Consider the following 19,215-nt stretch of genomic DNA (forward strand, 5'->3'; position numbering starts at 1 on the left):
GAAATAAATTGATAGATGGGCCTGTTATACTTATGGGAATCCTACATTTTGTTTCCAGAACTAAACACAAAATTTTCCAAACGATTACATAATGTATAAAAAATTGTTTATTGAGTTGTCGATGAATATTATGCCTTGCGAATTCCAACAAATTCTGGCCAAAACTTTACTGGTTGATGGTTGCGTTTGTTAGCGCTTCGGATGACTCGCATCTGGCAAAATCACTCTACCGAGTGCCGACTATCAATTGGACTCAAGAGTGTAGTGGTGGATCCATGTTTCATCCCCCTATGGTCATGCTTGACATCGCTAACTCATTATGTCCTTGTGTGTCGCCTCTAACTAGCAATGGGTGAGATCAATCCGTTTTTTTCCAGAATCGATTCTTTCAAGTCAATGAATCAATCTTTCCTGTACGATCTTCTGCTGAATCGATACTTCTGCAATGTTTAAAATAAGCGATGTCGCTCCAGTTTTCGGCGGAATCGATATTTGTTGGTTTAACAACCGTTTTTCGAATGAATCTTCCAGATTCTAATTAAACGATTCAGATGAATCGATTTTTTTCAGAAAATTACCCATTGCTACCTGTCACACTTCAACTATGCGAAAGAGCAGACACTTCGAATAAACAAAACTATGTACTTGTTTCGTGTTGACCGCATATGCCTGCAAGAGTAGTAGTATGAGCGTGCGCTATGCAGAGTTTGTTATTTTCTGTTTTACGCATGTAATTTTTGACACGCACGTTCACGTGGCAAGGGAAATCGATTAATGACGTAGCTTTTTTTAGGTTTTTTGACACCCCTCTCCCATCGTAGCTTTTCGTCACAAAAATCAGACACTCCTCTAGATTATTACGTAGCTTTATTCCACCCCACCTCCCCCTTGGTAATTTTTTGCAAACTTTATTATCAAGATCATACCTTGTATCATAAATGAACAAGAAAATTCAAGCCACAGAAATAAGAATGACCCTAAACAGACAGAACAGTGATAAAAAAAAATTAGAAAAAAATATAATTTATCTAATTTAATATTTGCTGCGTGGCTCGGCTTTACCCCCTACCCACCCTCTCGTCACATTTCGTCACAGACCGCCACACCTCAATCCTCGAATACTACGTCATTTTTGGATGTTCCCTAAGTAAAGAGAGTACTCTATATTACACAAAAGCAATCCGGCGTCCATTAACTTGGAAGAATTAATGCACTGTTTATTCTAGTAAAAAAATTGACAGGGAAACCACATACATACATCAATCGGCTCTTATTCTTCTATGAATTTGTGTTTTTAGGAATTTACTCTCTCGATATTATGCTGGTTACGATTATTTAGCGTATATCGAAGAAAAAAGTGTGAAGATTCAATTCTGCCATAGCCATAGTATATAACACACGCACACACACACAATTTTTTTTTTTTTTTTGTAAAATGATTTTATTTGTCAGGTCGTTTATGTACATTAAAATTTTCATTTAGCTTGGGTTCACTAGATTCAGATGAAACTCTAATTCTGTAGTAATAATTCTACCATTACATTGATTAATAAAACAGATGTATTCATTGAAGAGCTTTAGTATTTTCAGTCTTCGTTGTTCATTTATGCCTGTTAATGCAGGTTTGACTAGGTCCAGAAAACTTAGATGTCTCCATCCACCTAGAATGGCTGTTATTCTTTGCTGTAGGATTGTCCAAGCCGGTCCTACGCGATCGCATTCACAGAATTTATGAATTACAGTTTCTGCACTTCGGTTGCCACAGTGTGTGCAGTTCTCGTCGTTCGCCCGTTGAATGACAAATAACAGTTTCCGATGTTCGATTTTTTCGTTCACCAGTAGGTAAAGTTGTGTTCGCTGTTCTGATATAAGTCGTCTCGTTGCTATGTTCCTCCAGGCGCGCGGCCAGCCACTTCCTGGATGTTTTTGTTCTACCCTCGGTAAATCTGTTTGGTTGATGAAGTGCTGATGAATTTGGTCAGTGGAGGGACTCTGTTGGATTTGGCGGGGAATATGCCTAAGGTTTGTCAGTATTTGTTTAAGATCAGGGAGATCCATTGAAATGGTTGGGTGAGGATTTACGTGGAAGAGGAGGGATCTGTAGAAGGGAAGTGATTCAATTTCTTGCAGATGTCGGTTGATAGCGAGTGATTTGCATTTCAATGCCGGTAGTTGCAGTTTTAACCCGCCATTCTCTATGCTAGCTGCATCATTGGGACGCGGGCGACCATCCCTTTCCATAGGAATTTGCCCATTGCTGCTGTTAATTTTGCAGTATGTACGCACAACGGTGGTAAGATGGAAGCCAGGTACCATATCTTTGAAGTTCCGAAAGTGTTCAGCATGGTGACTCGCTGATGCAGTGTCAGTGTGCGTAAAGAATGCAACCACATAAGTTGTGAAAACCTCCCTACCAGCGCATCCCAATTTAATGTAGTCATCAAACGTATCGAGTTTGTGAATTGCACACCTAGTATTTTGACAACATTGGTTGTCTGCAGCCACTGGGTGTTTATAGCGTTGCCTTCGCTGGACCCAACATCTACAGCAACAGTTTTGCGCAAATTAAATTTTGCGCCGGCAGCTATCTCGAAGCGGGTGAACAGGTCGTTGATTTCTTCGAGTTGCCTTGTCGATGAGATGATCACGCTAATGTCGTCTGCATATGCCACTAGTAGATCGTTGCCGCATACACGTTCGAGCCTACACACAAGTGGGTGAAGGTACAGTACGAAGAGGTGCATGGACAGTGGATTCCCCTGTCGCACAGAACGTTGAATCTCGAAGGGACGGGAGAGATGTCCGTTGATTAACAGCCGAGATGTGGATCGGCTGGCGATGCGTGAGAGCAGAGTAATAAAATCATCGTTGAAGCCGAGCGCCCGCATGGTTCCGAAGAGGAATGAATGCCTAACCCGATCGAATGCATGATCGAGATCGAAGCTAATCAGTTTGCCTGCCCGCCGGTGGTGACGAAGATTTGCGATCCGGTCTTTCAGAGCGAGAGTTGCTTGAAAGATGTTGCGCTCTGAATTCGAGCACTTCTGTCCGTCGCTCAGAACGCGATGCTCCTGCATCACCCTCTCTAATCTGGTTTTGAGGATGCGTGAGAAGAGCTTGTAGTCGCTATTTAGCAGAGATATCGGGCGATACGATCGGGCTGTATCATCCCCGCCTCGCTTTTTCACCAGCACGATAATGCCTTCCACAAACGACGGAGGGAGATTACCGTTTATTGCCTCGTTCATAATAAGGTTCATCTCTCGGTGGATGACGTCAAACATGCGGTGGTAGAATTCTCTCGGAATACCGTCGTATCCGGGCGATTTTCGGGGTGCGCTCGATAATATTGCTGACCAGATCTCTGCGGTCGTAATGTCATTCGTGCAGGCTTCGTTCAGCGGGTCGTTGGGTGGGATTACTCTCGTGCAGTTGAAGCTGTTATCAAACTCTTCTCCTGCCTCTTCCGAGTATAGTGACGAGAAATAGTGAACCATGTGCGTCTCGATCTCCCCTGGCTCTGTTATCGTTTCATCCTGCTCTGTTTGCAACTGTGCTATGAAGGTTTTTTTCCTTCGTCTTTCTCCCAACTGAAACGTTGACATGGGTTCACCTGCCACGTGCGTCTCATTGATTCGCATGAAAGTGTTAGAGAATCTCCGTTGGAAAAAAATTCGGGAAAAGCGGTGAAGCGGTGAACGAGTTAAGAGAAGGAGCGGTGGACTTGGCACCCATTGTTTTAATGTTTGTTGTTCTCATACTAGCTGAGTTTTTAGACTGGTGCCCGGCCGTTTGCCTGTTGGTTTGTCCAGTTTGTTTCGCTACATTCGCGTAGCTTTTCTGGTACAACAGTTTTTTGTTCTGGACGCATGATATTCCAGTGTGTTCTTGCTCTTTGCAGTGGCGGCAGGATTGCAGCTGCCCCTTGTAGACAACAAGCGCTTGCTCTCCGTCGATGGTTACCCATGAATCAATGTTCCGCTTCACCAACATACGTAAGGACTGTTCATTTTATCAAACGGACACTTTGTTTTGGTGATATCTTTATTATTTTTCAAGCAATTTCTAGACGGTTTTTTGCAAAATGAAGGTTTAGTTTTCAACAAAAAGTACAAAATGTAAAACCTAACTAAGTTCATCTAACTATAAAACTGGTGAACTTTTCCTCGAACTCCACTCACAAGCCTCTTCACAGTTTCTGGCTTAACTTTTCGGCTTGCAGATGACCACATTTTCTTGAACTCATCAATTGACTGTGTTTCTCTACCATCCTTTCGAAGATACCGCTTGATAATTACCCAATAGCGTTCAACCGGACGTAGCTCTGGACAATTTGGTGGATTATTCGCCTTTTCGACGAATTTAATCGTATATTTCTTCAGCATTTCAAGAGTGGCAGCAGCGTAGTGGGCGGATGCAAGGTCTGGCCAGAACATTGGTGGGGTCTTGTGTTGACGATACACAGCAACAAGACGTTTTTGAATGCACTCCTTCCGGTAATTCTCAGCGCTTATGGTTCCTATTGTGAAATATGGCAAACTTTTTTTCCACAAGAACAAAAAGCTTGCCATACAAGCACTTTCTTACCAAACTTGTCCATTCTAATCGATCGTTTTACATCTGGTACTTCCCTACCTACAATAGAATTGAAAAATTGTGGCCCCGGAAGTGTTGTTGCGTCCAGTTTTCAGTAAGTCTCGTCATCCGTTAAAATGCAACAGTTTCATTGCTTTTTCAGTATCCTATCCAACCTCTGACATCGTTCCTTTGCCCGTTCATGCTGTTCCTCGGTCCGTTTCGGTGTCTTCTGTTTTTTGTAGGTTCTGATGTTATTCCTTCGTTTGATATTTTGAACCGTTCCTATACTAACTCTGAGTTTTTAAGCAATTTTTCGCACAGAGTCACATTCATTGGACAGTAAAAGCTTCACACACTTCTGCTCGATTTGTGGAATAGCCGCACCTTTTCTGGTTTTGGATCTTGGCAAATCTTCAAGATAATCGTATTCTCCAAACTTTCTGATGATCTGGTACACAGTAGACTTAGACCTTTTCACAAGTTTTGCAATATTTCTACAGGATAGTCCCTCGGAACAGTACTTTTGAACAATCCAAAAACGAGTATCTTGATCGATTCGTGCCATTTTCCGAAACTTAACCGTTCCGACACCAAAACCAAAACACCGGCACAATGTCAACAAACTCAACTACACGATAAAGGAAGATTCATCAAATTTGGAGTTAATGTTTAGTTTTTATCGTCTATTCAAAATGTCCGTTTTATAAAATGAACATTCCTTACAGACCATATGCCGAGCGGTATACCTTCGGATTCATTACTCTCGCTGGGCGAGCGCCAGGTCACTGACCTTTATAAACGCACATGATCCACCTCTGTGGCACTGTAATCTTTTAATTTCTTCTCTCTTCAAGCCGAGAACCGTGCGACAAAAACCGTAAAGCTTTTCAACTGACGGCTTGATGGAAAATTGCGAATAATCGATTTTGAAGGTATTTTCGCGCCTCATCGCGGAAAACTGCTACACGCGACGCGGCACGGTATAGATCAAGAATTAGAATTTTCAAAGGCTTATGCTTCACTTGTGATAGGCGCAATCAAAAAACACGTCTGCACGTCTCAAAAGTTGAGCGGGTTATGAATACTCACACACACACATTACTCACACGCACACAATACTCACACACACACGCTACTCACACACACACACGCTACTCACACACACACACACGCTACTTACACACACACACACACACACACACACACACACACACATACACACACACGCTACTTACACACACACACACACACACGCTACTTACACACACACACGCAACTTACACACACACACACGCTACTTACACACACACACACACGCTACTTACACACACATACACACGCTACTTACACACACATACACACGCTACTTACACACACATACACACGCTACTTACACACACACACACTTACACACGCTACTCACACACACACTTACACACGCCACTCACACACACACTTACACACGCTACTCACACACACATACACACGCTACTCACACACACACACACACATACACACGCTACTCACACACACACACATACACAAGCTACTCATACACACATACACACGCTTAGTATACGACACACTATACCTACACAATTTACTATCGGCAGCATCCAAACGGCTTCCAGGTCTTCCAACGGCTTCCAATGGTCCCCAGTGCCGATCACGTCCAGTTTCGGGCTGTATTCCAACAACGATATCTGAATTAGATTACCACTGGTGGGGTCCAACTCAGATCGAAGGGAAGCCGAACTGTTCGCTTTGACGGTCGACCAGGGAATGAGCTTCTCTCAACACGGAATGTCCTTTTATAGCGTCACTCAGTGTGGGGAACTTGGGTGATTGGGGGAAGAACCAATCACGTGGAAGCATTTCCGCTTTCTTTCTTCGTCGCTTACGTTGAATGATGAATGCGATGCCAATTGGCTGGCATTGCTAGCCAATGACTGAATGCGTGAAATCATTTCGTCTATGTTTTTTAAGTCTGCGTTAGGGAAATTTACCAATCGTATAAAAAATGTATGTGGATTAGGGTGGGGAATCGTTATATGGAAAAAACGAAACTTGATAGCAGAAAGCCAAAACCAAGTTTTTTTTTATCTATTTGGAGCCTCAAACAATTCTAAATTTATCGGGAGTCGATTGGTTTAGTCTCCGCTTGAGCATTGCATTTCAAATTTATATGGAGATTTGTATGGAAAAACCAACGATTTGCATTTTCCAATCTAAAGAGCTCAAAGCGGCTCATACCATAGGTTGCATGACTTCAAATGGTAGGTTTTTTGATGCCCAACAACTTGACTGAAGACATCAAAGAGCTAGGGTGTCCCAAAAAATACTGGAGCTGTTCAAAGTTGAGTATGTCGAAATTTATGTTGCAAATCTTTTATTCTGCCAACACTGTCACCGTACCGGCGTCAGTAAGATTTCCATCAGAAGTAACCTCTGAACCACGTTGTAGATTCTACCTACGCCTAGAATATTGACCTGAATTTGTTTGTTTGATCCAGCTGAGTGTATAAACTCATTAGAACAGGTTATTTCTGATGGGAATCCTACTGGCGCCGGTACATTGGTAATGTTGGCAGAAAACAAGATTTTCTGCATTTAAATCAACATACTCAACTTTAAACAGCTATAGCTCTTCTTAGGGACATCCTAGCTCTTTAGTGCCTTTTGCAAAGTTGTTAGGCATCTAAAATACTATACTTTTACATAATGTAGTGCATTATTAGATCATTATTGAGCTCTCTAGAAACGTAAATACAAAAAAAATAGGTTTTCCCATATAAATTTTCATACAAATTTGAATAGCAATGCGCCTAGCGGAGACAAAGCCAATCGACTTCCGGTAAGTTTAGGATTGTTTGGGGCCCCAAAAGGAACCAAAAAAACTTGGTTCTGGAAAATCGATCATTTTTCCCCACCCTAATGTGGATATTCACATATAGTTGAAGTTGACTCTTTATCAGAGATGCCTAAATTTTTAATATTGCTCCATAATTGCTTGGACGGTAAACTAACATTAAGTCTTTCCTTATCGAAGTTCATTTTAGCTTTTGATGTTGTAGAATTAACTTTGTTCCTCAATCGCCTGTACATAGTGAGATTTTCTGGTGTTTTCCTTTGTTTCCAGTTTCTATAAGCAAGGTCTCTCTCAATGATAACCTTTTCGATATCCTGGTTAAACCACGGATTTTTCTTACGCCTTCTGAACTGTAAAGGAAAGTGTTGTTCATGAAGCATAACGAAGTTTTCATTAAGAATTCCAGTCAACATATCTGGACTGTCAATGCAATAATACTCAGCCCAATTTATATTATTGAAAGCTTCAATTAGTGAGGCTCTCTCAAAGTTCTAATAATCACGGTACCAATATCCCAGCTCTTTTTCCTGGTAAAAGAAGTTCAACGAAGCAAAGATTAGGTCATGGTTCGATATTCCTGGCATAGATATTTGACTAAACCTCAAAATAGACTCAGGAGAGTCAGTGAGAAAGAGGTCCAGCAGTGAACATCCTGTGCTGTAGAAGTAGGTGGGTTCAGAATTTACGATATTATAAGACATGCTTGTAATTACATCGTTAAATGCAAAATACTTTCGAGATTGGTTTGTAGGATCAGTGTTAAAATCACCGATGAAAAAGGTGGAATTATAACGTAGAGAATACTCTTCAAAATGGGTACGTAGTAGGTCAGAGCAGTCGACACTTGGCGGATTATAGTAAACGGCTAATAGTAAACGATCACTTCCAATGATTACTTCGACAATCAAATATTCTGTTTTGGAAATAGCGTTTACTTCCAAATTTGCGTCCGTATATAACGATTTGCCGTGAACACGACAGGATATTTCATTTCTGAAATATATACATATTCCACCACCATGCCTATTGCGATCATTTCTAATTAACTTGAATCCATCTATCTTTATCATTGAGTTAGTGATGGTATTGTTCAACCATGTTTCAGAGAAGCATGCAATGTCTATTTTGCTGTTTTCAATAGTCTGTTTAAGCTCTTCAAATTTACCAAAACTACGCGCGCATAAGCTTTGTACGTTCATATGACAGACATTTAGCTTACCATTTATCAGTACCGAATTTATCACAGCCCTTGGAATTGAAACTTCCGCAGAAACATTGCTACTTGAACAATCACCGTTATCCATAATCAGTAAGAAAGAGTACCGGCCCCAAGAAAAACCTGCGCATTGAACAAACAATAGGCGAATAAATAATAACTAAAGAGAACGTAACCTTAGATCTATATATATACCACATGTTGAATTGCACTAGAACTATTTAGGTGAACTTTCGCAGCCAAAACTGCATAACAAGCTTATCAGTTTAAATGTTAAACAACTACATTGATTTACAACATCAATATTTCAGAACCCAAAGAGTTAATAAACCTCTTTTGGATTTGAGCATTCATGTAAATCTATTTTTTACAAATAATAAGTTTGAATGAGAAAGGCTGAGTCTGACCGTTAGGTGGATTAATTTAGGTTTCTAGCTACACATAACAATGTTGAAAATTTATCACTAAGAGCATGATACGAATCCAACGTGCTTTTTTGTACCATAATCGAACATTGTTATGCTGGCCCTGTTGAAATTGAATATGCATAACTCACCGGCGATCCCTGTTATGAGAAGGTTGTAAAAATAAGACAATAACACAAAGTAACCAATTTATCCAGTACGTGTTTAAATCAAGTAAATTTTGAATAGGCCCTTTTGAAGCAGCAGTCGCGAGTCAACATGAACAGCGGATTTCATAAAATGACCATATTATCAAAAAGGAACAATTGTGAAAAGATTCAGCAAAATCGGAAATGCTATGCCGAAAAAAAATTTTTTACCTTTTTCCATGGAATGCCTCTACATTGGGCTAAATGAGTACTGATTACCTATGGGTCATTTCAAACAACTGATAAAAAAAATTGGCTTCGACCATCACAGATTTTACTAAAACTTGAGGGAATTATTCATCTAGGGTCACTTTGGAAAAACTTTCGTATCATCCCGCTTTGTGGGGATGATATTTTCCTCGAAAATTTTCAAATAAGAAGACCTATCACCCTGAGGTAATGTGAGTCAATCTCGAGATATAACATTTTAAGGAAAACAGTTTGTAATTTCCTAATTTTCATCAATCATTTTTATTTCAAAATATCAATTAAAGTAACCCAAAGAATTGATTTTTGGCAATTTTCTGGTTATTAAAGGAATCCGAAAAAATCTTTCCCTTTTTTGTACCAGTGTTGCCAGTTTTTTATTTTTTCTCGCGTTCAATCCAGACTTTCAATCAATTAGCATATCGAAAATATTGAAAAACTGTTGTTTGCATTGGCTGCTCTAGGGGGGTCACGCGTCTTTCCAAACATGGCTGGCCGAAATATTTCTTATAGTAAAAAGAACAAAAAGCTACGCCACAGTGGTTTAATTTAAAACGTTTTCAGAAAAATCTCTTTGGATGAGCTTACCGAGCAAACTAATAGTACACTGTGATTTTTTTACCTTTGAAATTTAATTAACTATTAAACGTATGCCGAGGAGAACAGAAGCGCTGTGCGTGTGCAAGAAAACATCGTTCTGTGTAGGATAAAAAAAGCAGAATAAGAGATGACTAACGATTTGTCATGTCGTGAGCGAAGAAATGCTGAAAAACGTTACTGCTGTGGCTACGGAGTGAAGCGAGGGAAAAAGTAATAAAAAGCCATTTCAACATAGCTGATTCGATTATTTGAATTCAATCCATGCATATTTCAATTCCTTTTAGTATCTATTCCATCCTTAAAAACAACTTCAAGCTCAACAACAGGTTTCACATTAAATCATATTTATTTCTTTTTGATATTTGTTCATTAGATTATAGCGAAAAAAAAATCAAAATAGGAGCGAAAGTGGAAAAGTAGAAAAACGTTAAATTTTAAGAAATTAATTGAGGGAAAAATATTTGACGAAAAGAAAAAAGATTTTATTTGGATTCCATAATAACAAAAAAAAATTCAAAAAAAACAAATTTTTTGGGTTTTTTTTGCGATAAAACGTTAATAGACGTTTTCAAATTTATATAATTATTCAAAAAAAATGGAAAATTTTAAATTGTTATCGAAAAAATCTTATATCTCGAGGTGTTTCTTACGTGGAGTTTTCCACGGAGTACGATGAAAATATCAAATTTAAAACAAATTTGGTTGCATTTGCCGAAAAATGCTTATTTAGTTTTAAAGTGCAAAAGCAATGTATCTGGCAACACTTCCAGTCGAAAAGGATATTTTTTCTGAATCCCTTGGTTTGAATTAATTAACCTCTAAAAAGTGATAGAATTAAATAGTGAAAGTGTATAAAAAGTGTAATGTGTAGTCCTTGGTTTGATCCATTCCAAAATTACCTATCATTATTTTGCATAGGGAACATCCATAAATGACGTAGATTTTTTTTAGGTTTTTTTGACTCCCCCCTCCCCCATCGTAGCATTTCGTCACAAAGTCAAGACCCCCTCTAGATAATTACGTAGCTTCATAGCAGCACCCACCCCCCTCCCTTTCATGATATTTTTTTGCCTGCTTTTATTATCAAAAACACATGAATGAACAAGAAAAAACTAGAAAATAATAAAAATATCCCTTAACAGACAAGCAATGATAAAATAGAACAATTAGAAAAAAAACACGTTTTTTCTTAGTTTCATATTTGCTACGTAGCTTGGTTTGACCCCCTACCCTCCCCCTCGTCACATTTCGTCACAAAACTGCAAACCCCCTCCTCCCCCCTAAAATGCTACGTCATTTATGAATGTTCCCATACATAAATTATCCCACAAAGCATGGGTATTCCTATCGACACCAACATTGGGATTTTTCAAGAGTGCTCATAGATGCTCAACTCTCCTAACTTTGAGCCAAATCCGTGAAGGTCTTGTCCAAATGGTATTGAGACTTCTCATGGAATGACTCATATGCTCTTTTTATTCGTTTTCGAATCTTAAAATAAGCAATTATTTATGTACTAGAAATCGTTAAAAACACTAATTGCAGCTCTTCATATAACAAACGTACTCCAATAAATAAGCAGCATCCATACTTACCTTTTTTAATGACAAGACAATAATATTTAATAAGCAATAAAAATTTCTTATAAAATGTATACTATGAAAGCTTTTCTACATATTTCGTTAAGTATTATAGTACACATTTGTAGTTTTCTAAGCTAGACAATTTGATAAAATATTTCAAAAAGGTCGCAAGGTATAGGATACATTCTACAGGAAATGTTCTCTGTTCTTGAAATATTTAGGTCTAAATATCTAAATACAGAAGTTCAAAAATTTCTCAGAATTCGATCTATCGTCATTACTGAATATGTTCTAGTAAGCTGTATATCCTATTTGCTGTATATCCAATGAGAAGAGAAAGTTATTAGTTAGTTTAATAAAGTCTTAATGTATGATTTAAAATTAGAACGATCAATTTAAACTCTCTGATTCTTCGTTGACCGTTTACAGAAATTTATTCCCTGGAAATTGCTACGAGAAGTGCAATTAAAAATTACAAACACCCAAACATGACATGTCCTTTTTAAAACTAATATTTACTGCATTTTATGTAACGAATTGGTTCTTTCCTGTTGTAATAGGGTACTGCTAATTTGGGTTATCCCACAGCAGTGATAAGCAATGAGTAACACCATCGTTGAACTATCAGCCACCCTACTGTCAGGCTGTACAAAAATCGCTTCTCTTGTGCCAAACTGAGGAGTGAAGTGATAATGCAAAACTTTTTCTATTAAAATTTTATGTGCTCAGAAGCGAGAGCGAAAAGTCACATCTTCGTTAGTGTGTATAATGGAATTTTATGCACTAAATTCAATTAAAAATTTCACCGCCACTCTGGATATTTGTCGAGTGCCCTTCGCAGCTCTTCCCACAACCACTCACAGTCGAAGCACAATATACATATCGTCAGCCAGGGCTCAGTCTGAAAGCATACTATCATCGAGAATTAATTTTTCAGGTCTCCTATTTCACCGAGCGATCTTGATGTCGGGCTCTGGCCTAGCCCCGTGGTCCCTCGTGAGAGAGCCAGCCAAGTTTGCTGCGTATGTTTCGCATCACGTGAACTGCTCACCTGACCTACCTCATCAGATGCTGCTCAAGTGTTTGCGGGACAAACCACTCAGCGACGTTCTGTCGACGGCGGTACGAGCACCGGATTTCGGTAATGCCTTCGGGCCAAGTGTCGACGGAGTTGTAATCGGTGAGTTCTGACACTATGACACACGTCTCTCCCAGTTTTAATTATCGGTCAGCGTAATCATTTTTTATTTGCGTGTTTCCCGACAAGCGAAATTATTATAATTAACACACCTCTCGTTCCACAGATACAGGCGAAATACAGCAGTTGGATGGATCGCATTACAGCGACTATGGCGCCCCGTCTGCTCCCAAACCGTCGGTGCATTTTCACAACACGCTCAACACGATTAATGCAATCCTCTTACGGAAGCTGGCAGCCAACAAAATATCGAAGTAATTAAGTCTTTTATCTCTAACCAATCAAGCTTAAGCCCACTTATAACACTTTTCTTCTATTATGCCGACAACAGATACGACTTACTGGTGGGTGTGACTCGGGCCGAAGCCTATTTCGTCTTCAACTCAGAGGACGTTCAGTACGGCATCGAAGCCGACCGGAGGTCAAAGATTCTGAAGAATTATGTCAAGTGTACCTACAGCTACCATCTGAACGAAATCTTAGCTACAATTGTTAACGAATACACAGACTGGGAGCGACCAATTCAACATCCCATCAACATCAGGTATGTTTACTAATAATCATAATGGCGTTCTGAACCACATATGTTAGAACATGAGAAAGCTAAGCTGATAAGTATGTTCAATGCTATACAATCTGATACATTGTGATAATTTCTCGAGTTAAAACTTAAATTTTGTTTGAAACCAAAGGGTAAAGAAATATAAGGAGAAAGTCTTGAAGATTAGGCTTTAGAGTTTTTTTTTAATTTCAGCTTTTCTAATAAAAATTTAGTTTAATCATCTCCTGCGTGGTCATTTAAAATTATACAGCTCACAGTGAGCAACATCCTGAATCCATCCGTTTTCAAAATATTTCAAATGAGAGTTTTAAATTGCTATTTGCCCAAGGTATTCATTTTTCTCCAGCAACAACCATGAGTTCATCGAATTGTGTCATCAATTCAATCTGTGACAGTGAAAAGATTGGATGAATAATTCATAAGTTGTATCTACCTTTCGTCGCCTGACTGGCAGGTATAAAATAACGAATGGGGATCAGTGTATCAGCGATTCGTGTGTAAAACGCTGGCACTTCTTAGAAATTGTTCTAGAATAATCGAAAACGATATACGACAAGCCTAGGCCTTGTTGAAGGCATGGACCAAACTTTCACTAATATAATCGGCAAAGCTCATTCAGGAAAAAAATTATAGAAACAAATAATTGAACATTAGTGATCCAGAACATGGCCTGGATTCATTGAAGTATGGGGTGAAAGATGGACGTAGAATATGGCCTGGATTGATTGGAGCATGTTACGAATGATTTTGATGAGATTATTTTATAATAAAAACCTAAATTAATCCACCTAGCGGTCAGACCCAGCCTTTCTCATTCAATTTTTTATTTGTAAAAATAGATTTACATGAACGCTTCAATCCAATAAATGTATATTCACTCTTTAGGTTCTAAAATATTGATGTTATAAAAATGCAGTCAAGTCTGTCTGTCTGTCTGATCCATATAGACCCGAAAACTACCGAACCGATCGACGTGAAAATTTGTATGTAGGGGTTTTTGGTGCCGATAAAGGTTCCAATGATAGTTTGAGACCCCTCCCTCTTCTGTAAGGGAGGGGTCCCATACAAATGAAACATAAATTTCTGCACAACTCAAGAACAAACCACGCAAATGAAACCGAATTTGGCATATGGATGTTTTAAGGGGTAACTAATATGTCTATAATAGTTGGATGAAACACAAACTTGTGCACATCTCGAGAACTAATCAACCAAATGGAACAATATTTGGCAGGTAAATGTTTTTAGTGGTAACAAATATCTACATAATGGTTTGAAACCCGACTCCCTCTTCTATAAGGGAGGGATCCCATGAAAATGAAACACAAATTTCGCACAGCTCAAGAACCAGTCAAGAAAATACAACCAAATTTGGTATGTGAATGTTTTTAGAGGTAACAAATATGTCCATAATGGTTTGACGCCCCTCCTCTCTAACTCTTCTGGAAGTACATGTTTCTTCACAAATTTTTGCACATCTCGTGAACTAATCAACTAAATGGAACCATATTGGTGAATGTTTTTAGTGGTAACAAATATGTTCCATAATCGACCTCAGACAACATTTTGGATTGTAAGATGGCAACTTCTGGTTTCTGAAAACCAGCCGAAAATGGCCGATTTCCACCCAATATAATAATATCCGGATCTAGAATAATACACAGGAGCTAAAATCGACTTCAGACAACATTTTGAATTGTAAGATGGCAACTTCCGGTTTCTGGAAAACAGCCTGAAATGGACGATTCCCATTAAATATTAGTATTTCTGGAACCAGAAAGATGCACAGAAGCTAAAAATTGATCACAGACACAATCTTGAATTTTAAGATGGTGACTTCCGTTGTCTGGCAAATAGCCGAAAATGACCAAATACCATTCAATATGAATGTTTTCGGAACCAGAATTACGCCCAGATGACAGAAATTGATTTCACAGGCAATTTTAAAGTCCAAAATGACGACTTTCGGTTTCTGAAAAACAGTCCAAAGTGACCAAATATCACCCAATATGAGTTTCTCTTTAACCAGTATCCTAAATACCATTTTGAAATCCAAGATGGCGACTTCCGGTTTGTGAAAAACAGCCTAAAATAAACAAATACTATCCAATATGAGTATCTCTGGAACCAGAATGATGCAAGGAGCTAACAATTGACCTCAGGTACATTTTGAATTGCTAAATGGCAACTTATAGGCAACAGTCGGAAATGACCGAATAATACTCAATATGGATATTTCCGTAAACGTGATGCTGCATAGAAACCAAACATTGACCCTGGACTCTATTTTAAATTTGAAGACGACCACTTTTAGTTTCTGGAAAACAACCGAAAATACCTCCCAAAATGGGTATTTTCGGTGTCAGATTGATGCCAGAAAGTCTGCTGATAATGACAGAATACCACCCAATATGAATATATTCAGAATTAAGGTGATGTACAGAAGCCAAAAGACGAGGATGTTGTCATTCCGATAAAACCAATCATTTCAAACGATTTGTTATTTGACTTTGATTATATCCTATGGCCGATTCGTCGTGCATTTGCAGACTTCAAACAAACCGCAAGGAATCAATGAACTTGGAACGTTCAAATAGTACGACACCACATTTAAATTACGTTGAGGCCACATATATCGATCAAAGCAGGTATAGTTTTAAATAGTCTTTGAATTTCTCTTCTTTCCATAACTTCTGAGCCACATATCAAATTGTTATGAAGTTTGTTATTTGTAAGTTTGAGAGATGACTCGTTCGTATGACACTAGTTATGTTCAAATAAGTCATGTAATCTTTGAGATAATAGACTTTCGTTGTTTTATTAACAATTTAATACATAACGGTTGCTTAAGTTCGATTATAATCAAATGAAATGGGAACGTGTAGGGCAGCCAAACTTTGAAACCACGTGTTCAATCATAATTCATCAGTTACCCCTTCACTAGCCCGCTCATCTGATAATAATAATCAAATCGGTTGTGTAGTTTCTGAGATAATGAAGTTTCGTGATTTTCACAAGTCGGCACATTACAAATGAAGTTACAGTTCGATTACAGTAAATAGGGTCTTCTGAGGCAGCTAGACCATTCATTTGACACTAATTTTGTGGAAATCGTGTCGGCCATATCTGAGAAAAGTGAGTGAGTCCAAGTAGTCTTCGTAATATGTTCCTTTGCATAGCTGGAGTTCACATATTTAAACATAACAAGCAAAGTAATAGTCCGACTGCAAAACAAATCGATAGGGTCTTATGGGGCAATTAGACCTTCCATTTGACACTGATTTTATGAAAATCGGTACAGCCATCTCTGAGAAACATGAGTGAGATTAAACAGTCGTCAGAACACGTTTCTTTTCATAACTTTTGAACCACAAGTTCAATCTTTATTAAATTTAAAACTTAAGGGTTTTCTAGGTATCCCGTTCTTTTGAGACCAATTTTGTTCAAATCGGTTGTGTAGTTTCTGAGATATTGATGTTTCATGATTTTCACATTTTTAAACATAACCTCTAAACTAAAAATCCGATTACAATGAAATTCAATAGGGTCTTATGGGGCAACAGGACCTTTCATTTGCAATTAATTTCATGAAAATCGGTCCAGCCATCTCTGAGAAAAGTGAGTGAGAATAAAAATCTGCACATTGGACAGACACCATTTATTTTTGGAAAAAGATGAATTTTTAAATTGTTTTTGAAGACCGGAGCATCCAAATGAACACTATGATACATAAAAGTTTTTTCATAAATTCGCAATTTGAATTTTATTTTGTTAAAAAGTAAACTTTATAGGTATTGACAGAAAAAAAGAGCTTTTCTTGAGTTTTCTACGGTATTCCGATAAAGGATGGGGAAACCAAGATTTTTTATTTTTGATCCAACGTCAACGACGGGAAAGGTTAATATAAGTATCATTGTGTAAAATGTAACTAATTTTTAATTTGATAACAATGAGTTTTCCGTAAACCAGCTTTTGTGAAAAATAGTTGGTACAACAAAGTTTGATTAAATGGTACAAAAGTTCATGAGTTCATCCTGAAATGGAAAAGTTATTACCGGTCAAAACTTTTTCACCTTTCTTGACGTGTAATTTCTTGAGTTTTCTCCGAAATACCACTGAAAACCCCTGCTAATAAATAAATTTTAATGACAGTAGTTTTTTGATTATGAATGCTCTAGCATGGTATAACGGATTATTGGAAGCGTAAAAGCCAATATTTCGTTCAATTACGTATTATTATCATTGGTTTATGCAACTTCCTCGCACCAGGCAACCAATAATATATTTAATCTATTCCCATAAATGGCCAGTAAAAAACCGAGCCACCAGCAATTCAAGTATTCAAATAAAATCAATTAGTGACTATAAAAGATCTCGAATTTCACAGCAATGTACGCTTTCTATCACCAACAGGGACGAAACACTGGAAGCACTGAGTGACGCCCGCGTGGTGGCTCCGGCAGTACAAACGGCCGATCTGCATTCCGCTGACCATCGAAACTCGTTCCTGTATGTTTTCGATTACCAAACAAAATATGGTGATTTTCCGCAGGTAGGTGTAATTGTTCGGTTTCACAGTTGTGCTAAAGCTTCGATGACAGAATGCAAATCGGAATTTGTTATCACTAACATGCAAATAAAACGTACCAAAAAAAAGCTTTCCGAATAGAATTCACTGCAAACGTACAATGATTGTAGCTTATACGGTGCCTATCAGTCTTGATTACGGGGCCTGAAATTTTTAGTTTGCCTCGCAGGCTGAAATCAAATCAATGCTTGTCCAGAATGTGAATAGTGCATACGTGCATTCTATGCTCAGTTAGGTAATGGCCATAGAACTGCTAGCTGACTGGTTTCATTTTGAACTCATCATAAATGATAAAATGGTAACATGTCATAGCACGGTGATACTTAGAAAAGGGACTTACCCGCATTTCTCGTTGCAATCGGATTGATTTTTTCCCACTCGAATAAATCAAATGGCACATCCGATTTTTCTATTGAGAAACAGCCACAGCAGAAAACAGTGCGCAGTCGCATGTATCTGTGCTCAGGCATATCATACCTTCACTTACCGGCTGGGCTGCTGTACAGTGAGTCTGGGGTTGTCAATACCTCCGCTTGCGTCCTACGATGTATGTTTTTATTCTCAAATCATAGAGTATTAAAAGTTAAATAATAAACCTGTACTCTCAGTTGGTCGTGATTGCTGTGCTTTGCTTTACGTTGGTTACGTTTTTTACGATGATTACATTTATGTTGTTAGTATAACCATGCACCTATTTTTTGCGGTGTTATATTTTCGTTTCTTGCGCTAGTTTTTGAAGAAAAATATCTCTTCGTCAAATCTAGTTTCAATAAGAGAAACCAGCACATGTAAATTTTGGGAATGAAAAACTCGATTTGAACTCTCATGTAAAAAATGAACAACTTTTGTTATGTTTATGCCCAAATATATATAATCTATGCCAATGTTTTGTAGATTCTATTACAATAAACAGATATTCAAATGTCTGCAAAGTAGAAATATTTGTAGATATTTTAATTTTTCAAACTATTTGGTAAACTATAAATATCTTTACTCTTTATGTGCCATCTTTGATAATATCTTCAATGGAATGCAATTGTACTGCTTCTATTCTTCTGGTAATACTGCAATTTCATGTTGTGTGAAATATTGAACGCGGTCATTCAAAAAATGCGCTGAGATTCGAAAAAAAAATCTACAGGCTCAGCAAAAGAAAAACAATATTTGCAAATCGATGAAAATCTGCACGCATGAATCTTAA

The 19,215-nt window shown here is 38.1% G+C and overlaps 1 protein-coding gene across 1 annotated transcript in view; it reads left to right on the forward strand.

The window, feature by feature from the left end:
* The window catches only part of LOC129726442 (neuroligin-4, Y-linked), a 103,623-nt gene that overhangs the window by 44,499 nt on the left and 39,909 nt on the right, over positions 1 to 19,215 (forward strand). The window contains exons 5-8 of the mRNA XM_055683137.1: positions 12,604 to 12,846; positions 12,971 to 13,118; positions 13,196 to 13,408; positions 17,840 to 17,978. Of these exons, the coding sequence (XP_055539112.1) occupies positions 12,604 to 12,846; positions 12,971 to 13,118; positions 13,196 to 13,408; positions 17,840 to 17,978 (743 nt within the window). The remainder of the gene's footprint in view (positions 1 to 12,603; positions 12,847 to 12,970; positions 13,119 to 13,195; positions 13,409 to 17,839; positions 17,979 to 19,215) is intronic.

The sequence above is a fragment of the Wyeomyia smithii genome, chromosome 3 (genome assembly GCF_029784165.1).
Source record: "Wyeomyia smithii strain HCP4-BCI-WySm-NY-G18 chromosome 3, ASM2978416v1, whole genome shotgun sequence".
NCBI lineage: Eukaryota > Metazoa > Arthropoda > Insecta > Diptera > Culicidae > Wyeomyia > Wyeomyia smithii.